This window comes from Panulirus ornatus, chromosome 20, assembly GCF_036320965.1.
Source record: "Panulirus ornatus isolate Po-2019 chromosome 20, ASM3632096v1, whole genome shotgun sequence".
NCBI lineage: Eukaryota > Metazoa > Arthropoda > Malacostraca > Decapoda > Palinuridae > Panulirus > Panulirus ornatus.
Genome location: NC_092243.1, coordinates 38,612,433 through 38,629,548, shown reverse-complemented (window position 1 = coordinate 38,629,548; position 17,116 = coordinate 38,612,433). Strand labels below are relative to the sequence as shown.

At 39.3% G+C, this 17,116-nt stretch overlaps 1 protein-coding gene across 10 annotated transcripts in view; it reads right to left on the bottom strand.

Annotated features, from left to right (window-relative positions):
• LOC139755950 (uncharacterized) overlaps positions 1-17,116 on the bottom strand; it is a 1,365,710-nt gene that overhangs the window by 108,422 nt on the left and 1,240,172 nt on the right. Inside the window, exons 7-8 of one of the 10 annotated variants that reach the window (XM_071674750.1) lie at positions 7,836-7,895; positions 6,489-6,959 (exon numbers count right to left, since the gene is read on the bottom strand). The exons of 8 other annotated variants lie outside the window; for them this stretch is intronic. In XM_071674750.1, coding sequence (XP_071530851.1) covers positions 6,618-6,959; positions 7,836-7,895 — 402 coding nt within the window. In that variant the 3' untranslated portion in view covers positions 6,489-6,617. Of the gene's footprint in view, positions 1-6,488; positions 6,960-7,835; positions 7,896-17,116 lie in introns of those variants that run through there. One more of the 10 variants, XM_071674751.1, reaches the window with a different exon arrangement.

The window sequence follows — 17,116 nt, the reverse complement described above, 5'->3', positions numbered from 1 at the left end:
AAATGTTTCACTGAGTTTTCCTTTCGAACCTAAAATTTTCAATTTTTTTTAAATTGTCTAATAAATATATTGAATCTTTCAATATCAAGGATATTCCTATAACAATGACAAAAAAAGATCACTTTATATCTACTCTCACTCTAATGCATCTGAGTTTTATTGATGATTTAACAGAACACTATTAGAAACATATCACCATATCACATATATTAGTGAACCCAGTGAAAGCATTTTCTCCAAGAAAGCATCTTGAGTATTCAATGGGGTATCCCTGTACCCTCCATGTGTTTCTCATTTGTTTTTCTATGTAAATTTAAGACCTATGCACCCCTCCCAGTTTAAAACATTCACAATATTATTGATAAAATAAGATAAACAGTAGGTTCTTATCTAATGTATGAACTGGTAATTATTTACATATGAAAATTATGAGAAAAAAGGTGAAACAGATGGTCATACATCCTTCCCAACAATATCAATTGTGTTTTTTTAAGCAATTCTCTACCAAATTTTCTTACCCTATGAATGATTCAGTAACCATCTACATATCTGGAAAAATGTGAGAGAAAACTGCTACAGCAAATTGAGTGGGGCCAAAGAAAAAAAAAAGTTTGCCAAAAGTAGCTGAAACATACCAGAATACCACTGTAATGCCATCATAACTGGTAAAGTTGTGCACAGATGAGTTGTCCAGAAAATGTTTGATATAAGAAAAGACCTGTAGTCAGTCAAAGACAAAAGCAAAATTATTTTGCCCTAATTCCTTCAACAGATTGCTTTCCTACACGTGAAAATATATTTTCAACAATAAAATGTAGAGTAGTAAAATAAGATTTCTCTCTTATGAAATGAAAGGACATCACAGAATAATAATAAAACAATGAAGAAATAAGTGATAAGGTCAGTCTTATTCAGGGAGAAGAAACTTGTGGTGGGAGTGTCTTTGTAAAGACATCCTACCAAAGCACTCCAATCTTTTGCTAATTTCTCTAATATATTTCTAAGTCTAAAGATGATTATCATTTAATGCATCAGGTAAAGGCCTTTTGATGTGAATCATGCAGAAAATAAGTGAAAAATATAATACATTGAATCATTTTATCACCATATCTTGAATGTTTTGAAATGAACATCATTATTAACAACACGGAGGAGGTAAGACCTCCATCTATTTCACCTATTTTCTCCTACAATTTTCTGAGAAGGTAGATAACTATTAATTCATGCATCAAGAAGAAATGTACAAAAAACTGTACATGAAATATACGGAATATGCAATCATGTTATGAGTTTTATGTCGAATGTTTTGAACTCAAGCGGCATGGGAGAAACATAAGAATTCCATCTCAGTACAACAAAACATTGAAAATGTGTGGCATCAAAACTGCCTAATTTGGTTTTAGGTGAGTTAGCAGAACTATGATAAGATTTTACTGTCAATTAAGGAAAAAAAAATAGTTAATCCTAATCCTCTTAACAAACTGGTCTCCCAAGAAAAAAAAATCTTAAGGAAATAGTATAGCAGTAAAAAATTAAATATGAAATTAAAGAATCAGAGTATTACAAAAGGGATATAGTTCTCAGCTTAACTAAGGAGAAATATACTTGTGGTGGAAGTGCACTGGTAAAGATGTCTTACCCATACATTCCCATATCCATTTTCTCATATATTTTTTCCAAATATGCATGTACATGGTAATCAATTCATTCAACAGGTAGAACCTTCTGAACAGAGCTGTGTGAAAATACCATCACTAACGATCAGTATGAGGTAAGACCTTCATCTATTTCCCCTTTCAGCTCTTACAATTTTCTGGATAAGTAGATAGGTAAAAGCCTATTGAAAAGAAGTTAACAAAAATACATGAAAGAATTTACTGAACCATTTTACTGATTATAAGCTTGACATTTTGAACTAAAGGGGCGCAGGAGCAAGGTAAGAATTTCATCTTGGTGAGACATAACCCCAGAAGTAGCTGAAATATACCAGAAAACCAGAGCGTATGCCATCAAAATTACCTAATTTGTATTAACGTGAGCTTGTATAACAATGATTGTTATAAAATGTGAAAAAATTCATTACCAATAACAAAACAATATTTCACCCTAATGCTAGCACCAGATCAGTCTTCCAAACACTAAAATACAACATCATGAATACCAAATAATGAGAAAGAAAAATAGTTTCACAAGAAATGAAAGAATATCATATATAAATAATAAAGGAACCAAGAAACAAGTGATATAGTCCTTAACTTACCTAGAAAGATAAAAAAGAAACTTGAGGTGGGAATGTATTGGTAAAGATATCTTTCCTTACATACCCACCTCCGTCTGCAATTATCTCTTAAATCTATCTAAATATATAGAAGACTATTAATTCACTTGATATGTATGAAACATTTCAAGAGAAATGAGTACAAAAATATTCAAAGAATATAATTCACTGAATGATTTCAGCAATCATAACTTGAATGTTATGAAACAAAAGCCATTACTAACAATCCATCCACTTCACCTACTTTCTCCTATGATTTTCTGAATATGGAGACAATTATAAATTCATGCATTTGGTAAGAACCTACTGAAGATAACTGTATATGATTGCTATATGAAAACTACAATATATTGCATCATTTTACAAATCATATGTTGAATGTTTTGAACCAAAGGTGTGCAGAAGCTAGGTAAGAATTCCACCTCTTTGATTCAACAAAACCCAAAAAATATTCATTATATTTAGAATAACACAGTATATGCCATCAAAACTTCCTGATCTGTGTTCACATGAGCTAGAAGAGCAATGTTTGGTATCACATAAGAAAAGAATTGCAGCAAATCATAGGAAAAAAAAAGAATTATCATACTCTAATGTTTTCACTATTTTGGTTTTACCGGCATTATTTGTGTGCACATTAATGAAGTTTAGGGCTGCAATGCCCAAAATTTTCTAAATTCAGACACTGCTTAGTCCTAAGTCATTTGAATGTTGGAAGTTTTACCTGTAATAATAATGATAATTATTATTTATAATCTATTTTGCTTTGTCGCTGTCTCCCGCGTTAGCGAGGTAGCGCAAGGAAACAGATGAAAGAATGGCCCAACCCACCCACATACACATGTATATACATACATGTCCACACACGCAAATATACATACCTATACATCTCAACATATACATATATATACACACACAGACATATACATATATACACATGTGCATAATTTATACTGTCTGCCTTTATTCATTCCCATCACCACCCCGCCACACATGAAATAAAAACCCCCTCCCCCCTCATGTGTGCGAGGTAGTGCTAGGAAAAGACAACAAAGGCCACATTCGTTCACACTATGTCTCTAGCTGTCATGTAATAATGCACTGAAACCACAGCTCCCTTTCCACATCCAGGTCCCACAGAACTTTCCATGGTTTACCCCAGACGCTTTACATGCCCTGGTTCAATCCATTGACAGCACGTTGACCCCGGTATACCACATCGTTCCAATTCACTTTATTCCTTGCACGCCTTTCACCCTCCTGCATGTTCAGGCCCCAATCACTCAAAATCTTTTTTACTCCATCTTTCCACCTCCAATCTGGTCTTCCACTTCTCGTTCCCTCCACCTCTGACACATATATCCTCTTTGTCAATCTTTCCTCACTCTTTCTCTCCATGTGACCTAACCATTTCAAAACACCGTCTTCTGCTCTCTCAACCACACTCTTTTTATTACCACACATCTCTCTTCCCCTATTATTACTTACTCGATCAAAGCACCTCACACCACGTATTGCCCTCAAACATCTCATTTCCAGCACATCCACCCTCCTCCGCACAACTCTATCTATAGCCCATGCCTCGCAACCATATAACACTGCTGGAACCACTATTCCTTCAAACATACCCATTTTTGCTTTCCGAGATAATGTTATCGACTTCCACACATCCTTCAACGCTCCCCGAACTTTCGCCCCCTCCCCCACCCATTATTCACTTCCGCTTCCATGGTTCCATCTGCTGCAAAATCCACTCCCAGATATTTAAAACACTTAACTTCCTCCAGTTTTTCTCCATTCAAACTTACCTCCCAAATGACTTGTCCCTCAACCCTACTGAACCTAATAACCTTGCTCTTATTCACATTTACTCTCAGCTTTCTTCTTTCACACACTTTAATAATAATAATAATAATAATAATAATAATAATAATAATAATAATAATAATAATAATTAGTGAAATAACCAGAAATAATGATACATAAATAATAAAAATAATAATATAAATTACTAAAATAACAATAATAAAAAAATAATGATATATCATAATCAATAATAACTAATACTATTTTTTGAAACATAAATTGCAAAATCTTGTGAGGATGTGAGAATTGTTGCTGGTGGACAATGATTCATCACAGGGGAGACAAACTACTATGTTATGTGCCCATTGACTCCAACCATCCTCCCTAAAATGTTTGGACTAACCCAGCCTACACACACTGTTGTGTTTTCAATTCATGCATGAATTTAAAATATTCTAGGGATGTAAACACTGTGCAACAATTACTGTAACCTTAAAATCAACAAAGTGAGTTCTGGCTGGCTGAAATGCTTACCCAGTAGCACATAAAATGAGTCTCAGAGGCATCGATGTCAATCTGGTTGCTAGCATAAGCTTGAGTGATTTAACTCAACATGTAGGACAGCAAATAGTGTGAAGTATCCTTTCATTGTATGGATACTCCTCCCTTTTTAGGATAGTCTGGTATATGAAAACATGCTGATGACTGACTGACCCATGCTGATAGTTGGTATGCAGACAGTAGACATGTATTACTAATAATCTGAAACATACTTCAAGATGAATAAGTTTAAATCACTGCAACAAGAAAATCTATGAGACAAATAAGGAAACCCCACAGAAGACTGTCAGCTAATGAATAGTTGGACTAGTAAAGGTCTCAAATGTGCTAATCAGTACACAGCCACAGATGAATATGCAACAAAAAAGGGCTAGTATATCCAATGCATATACTGTAATGGGTTAAACCCACAAAAGTAACCAAAGACATCTGTTGGGTGGAGTCCCAAATGTTATTCCCAAAAGCTGGCTGTTTTATAATTTGAGCTATTCTTACAGAGTGACAATGGTCACTGAAATCCACTAACTAGCAATGTAATCTAAATGAAATATACTCATCTGCAAATTAACGAAAGATGTCAACATTCTATAACACCAGTGGAATAACATCCCATTCATTCAAAATAAAGCAAAAATCATGGGAATGGCATCCATTTTTCACTACAGGGCCCAGGTGGCTATCCCATGAGCATGATCTATGAATTACTTTCAGAAAAAAAGGGGAATAAGATTGGAAAACTTTCTTTATCTCAGATACATTTTACATAAAGCTCCTATGCTTTTAAGTATTGCATATACAAAATCTGAAACATGAGTTAAAACAGACACCTGCCTTCTACTTAGCAAACAACATAAAGGAATCCTGAATTAAGTAGAAGCTTAAAGGATAGTAATTTGTTGGTTAATTCTGCAAAGGAGCACAGAAAGTAGGTGTATAGCATGTTGTACATCATTCTATCATCTAAGGCAGGAGAAAACATCAGTCATGAACCACTAAGGAATAGATACCTGCAATTCTATATGTAGACCATCTCCACAAAGGAGGAAAGACTAAGTATACCATGCTGCTTACATGTGACTGTTTGATTTTGTAGGTTTTGTAATATAAAAGTATCATGAAGCAAGTTAGTAGGGTAAAAGTGCATGGGAAACCTAAAATAATAAAATTGGACTTTGACACTGATGAACATCAAATTCACATACAAAGTGTATTAACATTGTCATCATCAATTTTTCCTTTCTTTCATACTTGATTGCTATTTCCCGCATTGGCGAGGTAGCAACAGGAACAGATGAAGAAAGGCTGCATCCGCTCACATCCATTCTCAAGTTATGTGTAATCCACCAAAACCACTATCATACTATATCTTACAATATCAAGAGCCAATTTTTGGGTCTCCTGTAGCTTTAGGGCTGCACTTCACACAGAAGCAGGGAAATGATGGACTCCTTTGAAGAGAGAGGGTCCTCACTAATGATGGACTCCTTTGAAGAGAGAAGGTCCTCACTAAGACTGTACTCCCTTTCATCTATCAATTATACAGCCTGACCAAAGGAGATTTCTTGTTCGTTTTGTAACTAGATGCATGTGGTCTGGTAACATCTAAGGAATGTATGCTTCCTCATGTATATGTTAGTCTACATTATAAGATATATCCTTACAAAAGTAAAATTTTTCAACTACATATCAACAAACAATGAAGGTAAGTAATAGTGAAGTTTGCAACTTATTCATGTATAAAAGCTCACATTCTTCTAGCAACTCCTGCTATTATTGGTGAGGAAGGGAGTAATAATAAACACTTATCCATCCTTCAAAAAATAAAAATCACTCTGGTATAAGAAATAACTATATTATCATTTTATGTTTATTCATATCAAGTCTGTACATCCACTCTAGAACACCATCACCCATCTTGGAAAAAATCTAAGTAAATTTTAAGATATCTTTGGGTTCTGCATTGTAGGATAACTTACTTTGCACGATCACTTGCCCTATGAGTATGCAAATGAGAATTCAAGTTGGATTTCTGACCAGTGCGATACGTACAAAAAGTACAAGCATATGGCTTTTCTCCTGTATGTCTACGAATATGAGCTCTTAAGTTTGTCTTCTGATTACAACTGTAGGGACAATAAGGACATGAAAATGGTTTTTCTCCGGTATGTCTATAGTAATGCGTCTTGAGATGACTTGTATTTGTTGTAGTGTAGGCACATTGGGAACACTGTAGAATCTTGGGTACAGCAAGTGTCTGGGAGGTTCTTGGAGCATCTCTCTCACCAGTCCTCTGACCGACAGTCTGCAGCAACACCTGTTGGGTGATGCTCATCATACTCTTGGATGTCTTACAGAAGAACGAGCAAAGAAAAATCACAAACATAGCCTGGGTGCCACAGTAGAAGGATAAAAACAATTAATACATTCTATTTCTATTTTTCATTTCATGTCTGATGGTGGATTCCAAAAATACATATCTCAGCAACTCCATCTGATTCCTTAATAACCAGTAACTCCATCAGCACTCAAATTTCAAAAATATCTCAAGCACATTTCTTTACTGCAAGCAATGTTTACAAATATCTAATTATGTTTATCTGAAAAGTGGGTATTAGGTTTTATACACAGCATAAACACTTTTCACAAAAATATGTTTGTTTTTCAGTGTGATGTATTCATTCTTACTTAGAATTTACAAGTTTCAATAACCTAATGAAAATTAATTGTAAAGATGTAGGTTAGACAACTTATGGTAATAAATCAATCTACTGACTGGGGTAACAAAACTACTTCTGTTTTAACCAAGCTACAGCAACAGGCAAGAGTAAACAAGATGCCATTGTCTCATCAACAGGATTGAGAAATGAGAATGTTCTACTTAAATATCAAAAGAGATCTAAATGAATTTACAGACACATTACTTGGCATATTCATTTGCCTTATGCTTAAGCAAATGAGATTTCAAACTTGCTTTTTGGGTAGCTCGGTAAGGGCAATATGAACATGCAAAAGGCTTTTCCCCTGTATGTCTCCGGATATGAGCCCGCAAGTTAGTCTGATGAGTACAACTGTAGGAACAATATGGGCAAGAAAAAGGCTTTTCTCCAGTGTGTGTATAGTAATGTGTCTTCAGATGGCTGGCATGTGTTGTGGTGTATGCACAAATGGAACACCGATGAATCTTGGGTACCTGGGATGGTCTTGTGGCGTCACTCCCACCAGTCCTCTGACCGACAGTCTGCAGCCTCACCTGTAGAGTGATGCTCATCATACTCCTGAGTGTCTTAGAGCAGCAGGATACATACATACATACTTATAAATTTTTTTTTCATACTATTTGCCATTTCCCGCATTAGCGAGGTAGTGTTAAGAACAGAGGACTGAGCCATTGAGGGAATATCCTTACTTGACCCCCTTCTCTGTTCCTTCTTTTGGAAAACTGAAAACGAGAGGGGGGGAATTCCAGCCCCCACTCCCTTCCCTTTTAGTCGCCTTCTACACCACGCAGGGAATACGTGGGAAGTATTCTTTCTCCCCTATCCCCAGGGATACATACTTACATATATATATATATATATATATATATATATAAGTGAGTCAGTTGTTGTTTGCTGATGATACAGCGCTGGTGGCTGATTCATGTGAGAAACTGCAGAAGCTGGTGACTGAGTTTGGTAAAGTGTGTGGAAGAAGAAAGTTAAGAGTAAATGTGAATAAGAGCAAGGTTATTAGGTACAGTAGGGTTGAGGGTCAAGTCAATTGGGAGGTGAGTTTGAATGGAGAAAAACTGGAGGAAGTGAAGTGTTTTAGATATCTGGGAGTGGATCTGGCAGCGGATGGAACCATGGAAGCGGAAGTGGATCATAGGGTGGGGGAGGGGGCAAAAATTCTGGGGGCCCTGAAGAATGTGTGGAAGTCGAGAACATTATCTCGGAAAGCAAAAATGGGTATGTTTGAAGGAATAGTGGTTCCAACAATGTTGTATGGTTGCGAGGCGTGGGCTATGGATAGAGTTGTGCGCAGGAGGATGGATGTGCTGGAAATGAGATGTTTGAGGACAATGTGTGGTGTGAGGTGGTTTGATCGAGTGAGCAACGTAAGGGTAAGAGAGATGTGGGGAAATAAAAAGAGCGTGGTTGAGAGAGCAGAAGAGGGTGTTTTGAAGTGGTTTGGGCACATGGAGAGAATGAGTGAGGAAAGATTGACCAAGAGGATATATGTGTCGAAGGTGGAGGGAACGAGGAGAAGAGGGAGACCAAATTGGAGGTGGAAAGATGGAGTGAAAAAGATTTTGTGTGATCGGGGCCTGAACATGCAGGAGGGTGAAAGGAGGGCAAGGAATAGAGTGAATTGGAGCGATGTGGTATACCGGGGTTGACGTGCTGTCAGTGGATTGAATCAAGGCATGTGAAGCGTCTGGGGTAAACCATGGAAAGCTGTGTAGGTATGTATATTTGCGTGTGTGGACGTATGTATATACATGTGTATGGGGGGGGTTGGGCCATTTCTTTCGTCTGTTTCCTTGCGCTACCTCGCAAACGCGGGAGACAGCGACAAAGTATAAAAAAAAAAAAAAAATATATATATATATATATATATATATATATATATATATATATATATATATATATATATATATATATTTATTTATTTATTTATTATTCATTTACTTATTTTGCTTTGTTCCTGTCTCCCACGTTAGCAAGGTAGCGCAAGGAAACAGACGAAAGAATGGCCCAACCCACCCACATACACATGTATATACATACACGTCCACACATGCAAATATACATACCTATACATCTCAACGTATAAATATATATACACACATGGACATATACATGTACATAATTCATAGTCTGCCTTTATTCATTCCCATCGCCACCTTGCCACACATGAAATAACAACCCCCTCCCCCCTCATGTTTGCGAGGTAGCGCTAGGAAAAGACAACAAAGGCCACATTCGTTCACACTCAGTCTCTAGCTGTCATGAAATAATGCACCAAAACCACAGGTCCCTTTCCACATCCAGGCCACACAGAACTTTCCATGGTTTACCCCAGGCGCTTCACATGCCCTGGTTCAATCCACTGACAGCACGTCAACCCTGGTATACCACATCGTTCCAATTCACTCTATTCCATGCACGCCTTTCACCCTCCTGAATGTTCAGGCGCCGATCACTCAAAATCTTTTTCACTCCATCTTTCCACCTCCAATTTGGTCTCCCACTTCTCATTCCCTCCACCTCTGACACATATATCCTTTTTGTCGATCTTTCCTCACTCATTCATGTGACCAAACCATTTCAAAACATCCTCTTCTGCTCTCTCAACCACACTCTTTTTATTACCACACATCTCTCTTACCCTATTACTACTTACTCAATCAAGCCACCTCTACACCACATATTGTCCTCAAACATCTCATTTCCAGCACATCCACCCTCCTACGCACAACTCTATCCATAGCCCATGCCTCGCAACCATATAACATTGTTGAAACCACTATTCTTTCAAACATACCCATTTTTGATCTCCGAGATAATGTTCTCGACTTCCAAACATTCTTCAAGACTCCCAGAATTTTCGCCCCCTCCCCCACCCTATGATTCACTTCCACTTCCATGGTTCCATCCACTGCCAAATCTACTCCCAGATATCTAAAACACTTCACTTCCTCCAGTTTTTCTCCATTTAAACTTACCTCCCAATTGACTTGACCCTCAACCCTACTGTACCTAATAACCTTGCTCTTATTCACATTTACTCTCAACTTTCTTTTTTCACACACTTTACTAAACTCAGTCACCAGCTTCTGCAGTTACTCACATGAATCAGCCACCAGTGCTGTATCATCAGCAAACAACAACTGACTCACTTCCCAAGCTCTCTGATCCTTAACAGACTGCATACTCGCCCATCTTTCCAAAACTCTTGCATTCACCTTCCTAACAACTCCATCCATAAACAAACTAAACAACCATGGAGACATCACACACCCCTGCCGCAAACCTACATTCACTGAGAACCAATCACTTTCCTCTCTTCTTACACGTACACATGCCTTACATCCTCGATAAAAACTTTTCACTGCTCCTAACAACTTGCCTCCCACACCATATATTCTTAATACCTTCCACAGAGCATCTCTATCAACTCTATCATATGCCTTCTCCAGATCCATAAATGCTACATACAAATCCATTTGCTTTTCTAAGTATTTCTCACATACATTCTTCAAAGCAAACACTTGATCCACACATCCTCTACCACTTCTAAAACCACACTGCTCTTCCCCAATCTGATGCTCTGTACATGCCTTCACCCTCTCAATCAATACCCTCCCATATAATTTACCAGGAATACTCAACAAACTTATACCTCTGTAATTTGAGCATTCACCTTTGTCTGCTTTGCCTCTGTACAATGGCACTATGCAAGCATTCTGCCAATCCTCAGGCACCTCACCATGAATCATACATACATTAAATAATCTTACCAACCAGTCAACAATACAATCACCTCCTTTTTTAATAAATTCCACTGCAATACCATCCAACCCCGCTGCCTTGCTGGCTTTCATCTTCCGCAAAGCTTTTACTACCTCTTCTCTGTTTACCAAATCATTTTCCCTAACCCTCTCACTTTGCATACCACCTCGACCAAAACACCCTATATCTGCCACTATCATCAAACACATTCAACAAACCTTCAAAATACTCACTCCATCTCCTTCTCACATCACCACTACTTGTTATCACCTCCCCATTAGCCCCCTTCACTGAAGTTCCCATTTGTTCCCTTGTCTTACGCACTTTATTTACCTCCTTCCAAAACATCTTTTCATTCTCCCTAAAATTTAATGATACTCTCTCACCCCGACTCTCATTTGCCCTCTTTTTCACCTCTTGCACCTTTTCTCTTGACTTGCCTCTTTCATTTATACATCTCCCACTCATTTGCATTTTTTCCCTGCAAAAATCGTCCAAATGCCTCTCTCTTCTCTTTCACTAATAATCTTACTTCTTCATTCCACCACTCACTACTCTTTCTAATCTGCCCACCTCCCACACTTCTAATGCCACAAGCATCTACTGTGCAAGCCATCACTGCTTCCCTAAATACATCCCATTCCTCCCCCACTCTCCTTACCTCCTTTGTTCTAACCTTTTTCCATTCTGTACTCAGTCTCTCCTGGTACTTCCTCACACAAGTCTCCTTCCCAAGCTCACTTACTCTCACCACTCTCTTCACCCCAACATTCTCTCTTCTTTTCTGAAAACCTCTGCAAATCTTCACCTTCACCTCCACAAGATAATGATCAGACATCCCTCCAGTTGCACCTCTCAGCACATTAACATCCAAAAGTCTCTCTTTCGCGCGCCTATCAGTTAACACGTAGTCCAATAATGCTCTCTGGCCATCTCTCCTACTTACATACGTATACTTATGTATATCTCTCTTTTTAAACCAGGTATTCCCAATCACCAGTTCCTTTTCAGCACATAAATCTACAAGCTCTTCACCATTTTCATCTACAGCACTGAACACCCCATGTATACCAATTATTCCCTCAACTACCACATTACTCACCTTTGTATTCAAATCACCCATCACTATAACCCGGTCTCGTGCATCAAAACTACTAACACACTCATTCAGCTGCTCCCAAAACACTTGCCTCTCATGATCTTTCTTCTCATGCCCAGGTGCATATGCACCAATAATCACCCATCTCTCTCCATCAACTTTCAGTTTTACCCATATCAATCTAGAGTTTACTTTCTTACATTCTATCACATACTCACACCACTCCTGTTTCAGGAGTAGTGCTACTCCTTCCCTTGCTCTTGTCCTCTCGCTAACCCCTGACTTTACTCCCAAGACATTCCCAAACCACTCTTCCCCTTTACCCTTGATCTTCGTTTCACTCAGAGCCAAAACATCCAGGTTCCTTTCCTGAAACATACTACCTATCTCTCCTTTTTTCTCATCTTGGTTACATCCACACACATTTAGACACCCTAATCTGAGCCTTCAAGGAGGATGAGCACTCCTTGCATGACTCCTTCTTCTGTTTCCTGTTTTAGAAAGTTAGAATACAAGGAGGGGAGGGTTTCTAGCCCCCCCCCACTCCCATCCCCTTTAGTCGCCTTCTACGACACGTGAGGGATGTGTGGGAAGTATTCTTTCTCCCCTATCCCCAGGGATATAAATATATATAGATGTGTGGAAATAAAAAGAGCGTGGTTGAGAGAGCAGAAGAGGGTGTTTTGAAGTGGTTTGGGCACATGGAGAGAATGAGTGAAGAAAGATTGACCAAGAGGATATATGTGTCGGAGGTGGAGGGAACGAGGAGAAGAGGGAGACCAAATTGGAGGTGGAAAGATGGAGTGAAAAAGATTTTGTGTGATCGGGGCCTGAACATGCAGGAGGGTGAAAGGAGGGCAAGGAATAGAGTGAATTGGAGCGATGTGGTATACCGGGGTTGACGTGCTGTCAGTGGATTGAATCAAGGCATGTGAAGCGTCTGGGGTAAACCATGGAAAGCTGTGTAGGTATGTATATTTGCGTGTGTGGACGTATGTATATACATGTGTATGGGGGGGGGTTGGGCCATTTCTTTCGTCTGTTTCCTTGCGCTACCTCGCAAACGCGGGAGACAGCGACAAAGTATAATAATAATAATAATAATATATATATATATATATATATTATTATTATATTATATATATATATATATATATATATATATATATATATATATATATATATATATATATATATATATATATATTATTATTATTATTATACTTTGTCGCTGTCTCCCGCGTTTGCGAGGTAGCGCAAGGAAACAGACGAAAGAAATGGCCCAACCCACCCCCATACACATGTATATACATACGTCCACACACGCAAATATACATACCTACACAGCTTTCCATGGTTTACCCCAGACGCTTCACATGCCTTGATTCAATCCACTGACAGCACGTCAACCCCAGTACACCACATAGATCCAATTCACTCTATTCCTTGCTCTCCTTTCACCCTCCTGCATGTTCAGGCCCCGATCACACAAAATCTTTTTCACTCCATCTTTCCACCTCCAATTTGGTCTCCCTCTTCTCCTCGTTCCCTCCACCTCCGACACATATATCCTCTTGGTCAATCTTTCCTCACTCATTCTCTCCATGTGCCCAAACCATTTCAAACACCCTCTTCTGCTCTCTCAACCACGCTCTTTTTATTTCCACACATCTCTCTTACCCTTACGTTACTTACTCGATCAAACCACCTTACACCACACATTGTCCTCAAACATCTCATTTCCAGCACATCCATCCTCCTGCGCACAACTCTATCCATAGCCCACGCCTCGCAACCATACAACATTGTTGGAACCACTATTCCTTCAAACATACCCATTTTTGCTTTCCGAGATAATGTTCTCGACTTCCACACATTCTTCAAGGCTCCCAGAATTTTCGCCCCCTCCCCCACCCTATGATCCACCCTATATATATATATGGAATGGGATGTATTTAGGGAATCAGTGATGGATTGCACAAAAGATGCTTGTGGCATGAGAAGAGTGGGACGTGGGTTGATTAGAAAGGGTAGTGAGTGGTGGGATGAAGAAGTAAGATTATTAGTGAAAGAGAAGAGAGAGGCATTTGGACGATTTTTGCAGGGAAAAAATGCAACTGAGTGGGAGATGTATAAAAGAAAGAGACAGGAGGTCAAGAGTAAGGTGCAAGAGGTGAAAAAGAGGGCAAATGAGAGTTGGGGTGAGAGAGTATCATTAAATTTTAGGGAGAATAAAAACATGTTCTGGAAGGAGGTAAATAAAGTGCGTAAGACAAGGGAGCAAATGGGAACTTCAGTGAAGGGCGCAAATGGGGAGGTGATAACAAGTAGTGGTGATGTAAGAAGGATATGGAGTGAGTATTTTGAAGGTTTGTTGAATGTGTTTGATGATAGAGTGGCAGATATAGGGTGTTTTGGTCGAGGTGGTGTGCAAAGTGAGAGAGTTAGGGAAAATGATTTGGTAAACAGAGAAGAGGTAGTAAAAGCTTTGCGGAAGATGAAAGCAGGCAAGGCAGCAGGTTTGGATGGTATTGCAGTGGAATTTATTAAAAAAAGGGGGTGACTGTATTGTTGACTGGTTGGTAAGGTTATTTAATGTATGTATGACTGACTCATGGTGAGGTGCCTGAGGATTGGCGGAATGCTTGCATAGTGCCATTGTACAAAGGCAAAGGGGATAAGAGTGAGTGCTCAAATTACAGAGGTATAAGTTTGTTGAATATTCCTGGAAGATTATATGGGAGGGTATTGATTGAGAGGGTGAAGGCCTGTACAGAGCATCAGACTGGGGAAGAGCAGTGTGGTTTCAGAAGTGGTAGAGGATGTGTGGATCAGGTGTTTGCTTTGAAGAATGTATGTGAGAAATACTTAAAAAAGCAAATGGATTTGTATGTAGCATTTATGGATCTGGAGAAGGCATATGATAGAGCTGATAGAGATGCTCTGTGGAAGGTATTAAGAATATATGGTGTGGGAGGCAAGTTGTTAGAAGCAGTGAAAAGTTTTTATCGAGGATGTAAGGCATGTGTACGTGTAGGAGGAGAGGAAATTGATTGGTTCTCAGTGAATGTAGGTTTGCGGCAGGGGTGTGTGATGTCTCCATAGTTGTTTAATTTGTTTATGGATGGGGTTGTTAGGGAGGTGAATGCAAGAGTTTTGGAAAGAGGGGCAAGTATGAAGTCTGTTGTGGATGAGAGAGCTTGGGAAGTGAGTCAGTTGTTGTTCGCTGATGATACAGCACTGGTGGCTGATTCATGTGAGAAACTGCAGAAGCTGGTGACTGAGTTTGGTAAAGTGTGTGAAAGAAGAAAGTTAAGAGTAAATGTGAATAAGAGCAAGGTTATTAGGTCCAGTAGGATTGAGGGTCCAGTCAATTGGGAGGTAAGTTTGAATGGAGAAAAACTGGAGGAAGTAAAGTGTTTTAGATATCTGGGAGTGGATCTGGCAGCGGATGGAACCATGGAAGTGGAAGTGAATCATAGGGTGTGGGAGGGGGCGAAAATCCTGGGAGCCTTGAAGAATGTGTGGAAGTCGAGAACATTATCTCGGAAAGCAAAAATGGGTATGTTTGAAGGAATAGTGGTTCCAACAATGTTGTATGGTTGCGAGGCGTAGGCTATGGACAGAGTTGTGCACAGGAGGGTGGATGTGCTGGAAATGAGATGTTTGAGGACGATGTGTGGTGTGAGGTGGTTTGATCTAGTAAGTAACGTAAGGGTAAGAGAGATGTGTGGAAATAAAAAGAGCGTGGTTGAGAGAGCAGAAGAGGGTGTTTTGAAATGGTTTGGGCACATGGAGAGAATGAGTGAGGAAAGATTGACCAAGAGGATATATGTGTCGGAGGTGGAGGGAACGAGGAGAAGTGGGAGACCAAATTGGAGGTGGAAAGATGGAGTGAAAAAGATTTTGTGTGATCGGGGCCTGAACATGCAGGAGGGTGAAAGGAGGGCAAGGAATAGAGTGAATTGGATCGATGTGGTATACCGGGGTTGACATGCTGTCAGTGGATTGAATCAGGGCATGTGAAGCGTCTGGGGTAAACCATGGAAAGCTGTGTAGGTATGTATATTTGCATGTGTGGACGTGTATGTATATACATGTGTATGGGGGTGGGTAGGGCCATTTCTTTCGTCTGTTTCCTTGCGCTACCTCGCAAACGCGGAAGACAGCGGAAAAAAAAAAATATATATATATATATATATATATTTCTTCTTTCATACTTTGTCTCTGTCTCCTGTGTTAGCTAGGTAGTGTAAGGAAACAGATGAAAGAATGGCCAAACCCACCCACATACACATGTATGTACATGCCTATACATCTCAACATATACATACATATACACACACAGACATAAACATATATACACATGTACATAATTCATACTGTCTGCCCTTATTCATTCCCGTCGCCACCCCGCCACACATGAAATAACAACCTCCTCCTCTCCATGTGCGTGATGGAGGGCTAGGAAAAGACAACAAAGGCCACATTCATTCACACTCAGTCTCTAGCTGTCATGTGTGATGCACCGTAACCACAGCTCCCTTTCCACATCTAGGCCCCAAAGAACTTCCCATGGTTTACCCCAGACGATTCACATGCCCTCGTTCAATCCATTGACAGCACGTCGACCCTGGTATACCACATCGTTCCAATTCACTCTATTCCTTGCACACCTTTCACCCTCCTGCATGTTCAGGCCCCGATCACTCAAAATCTTTTTCACTCCACCTTTCCACCTCCAATTTGGTCTCCCACTTCTCCTTGTTCCCTCCATCTCTGATACATATATCCTCTTTGTCAATCTTTCCTTACTCATTCTCTCCATGCGACCAAACCAGTTCAAAACACCCTCTTCTGCTCTCTCAACCACACACT